The following is a 486-nucleotide window of genomic DNA, read 5'->3' as shown; positions in this document are numbered from 1 at the left end:
ACCGCTCTTTCCCAAGGTTTGCTAGAAGTTAGCAACAGGCTCTTTCCCCAAGCTTGCTAAAAGTGGGTGTTTCTCCTACAGTTGCGAAGAATAAAACAGGACTCCCTCCCCAAGTTTGCCAACAGCAAAAAAGACTGCTCTTTCCCCAAGTTTGCTGTGATTGAAAGAAGTTTTTTCTCCCAACTTCACAACGTAAGCAAAAAGCCTTTTTTTTTTCCCCCCCAAGTTTGCTAAGAGTTAGTAGTGAGCCAGCTCTTTCCCCATGTTTGTTAGGAGTTAGCAGAAACGGGCTCTCACCCCAAATTCGTGAGGAAGGTGCGGGACAGAGCACAGGGTGGCCACGGGGCCTCTCACCTGGAAGATGAGCACCTTGAAGCGGTCCCGCCGGAGCAGCTGTGCGTGATGCTGCTCCAGGCGTCGCACCTGGTCGCATTGCCTCTCCAGCCGCTCCCGCACCGCCCGGGGATGGGCGCACACCTTCCGCGA

The 486-nt window shown here is 53.7% G+C and overlaps 1 protein-coding gene across 1 annotated transcript in view; it reads right to left on the bottom strand.

Annotated features, from left to right (window-relative positions):
• The window catches only part of CAVIN2 (caveolae associated protein 2), a gene marked incomplete at its 5' end in the record, with an annotated part of 8,291 nt that extends 7,805 nt beyond the window's left edge, over positions 1-486 (bottom strand). Inside the window, one exon of the mRNA XM_009643534.1 lies at positions 355-486. Within this exon, the coding sequence (XP_009641829.1) occupies positions 355-486 (132 nt within the window). The remainder of the gene's footprint in view (positions 1-354) is intronic.

Source organism: Egretta garzetta, unplaced genomic scaffold (genome assembly GCF_000687185.1).
Source record: "Egretta garzetta isolate BGI_Z169 unplaced genomic scaffold, ASM68718v1 scaffold297, whole genome shotgun sequence".
Classification (NCBI taxonomy): domain Eukaryota; kingdom Metazoa; phylum Chordata; class Aves; order Pelecaniformes; family Ardeidae; genus Egretta; species Egretta garzetta.
This window is presented reverse-complemented; position numbering and strand designations above follow the sequence as displayed.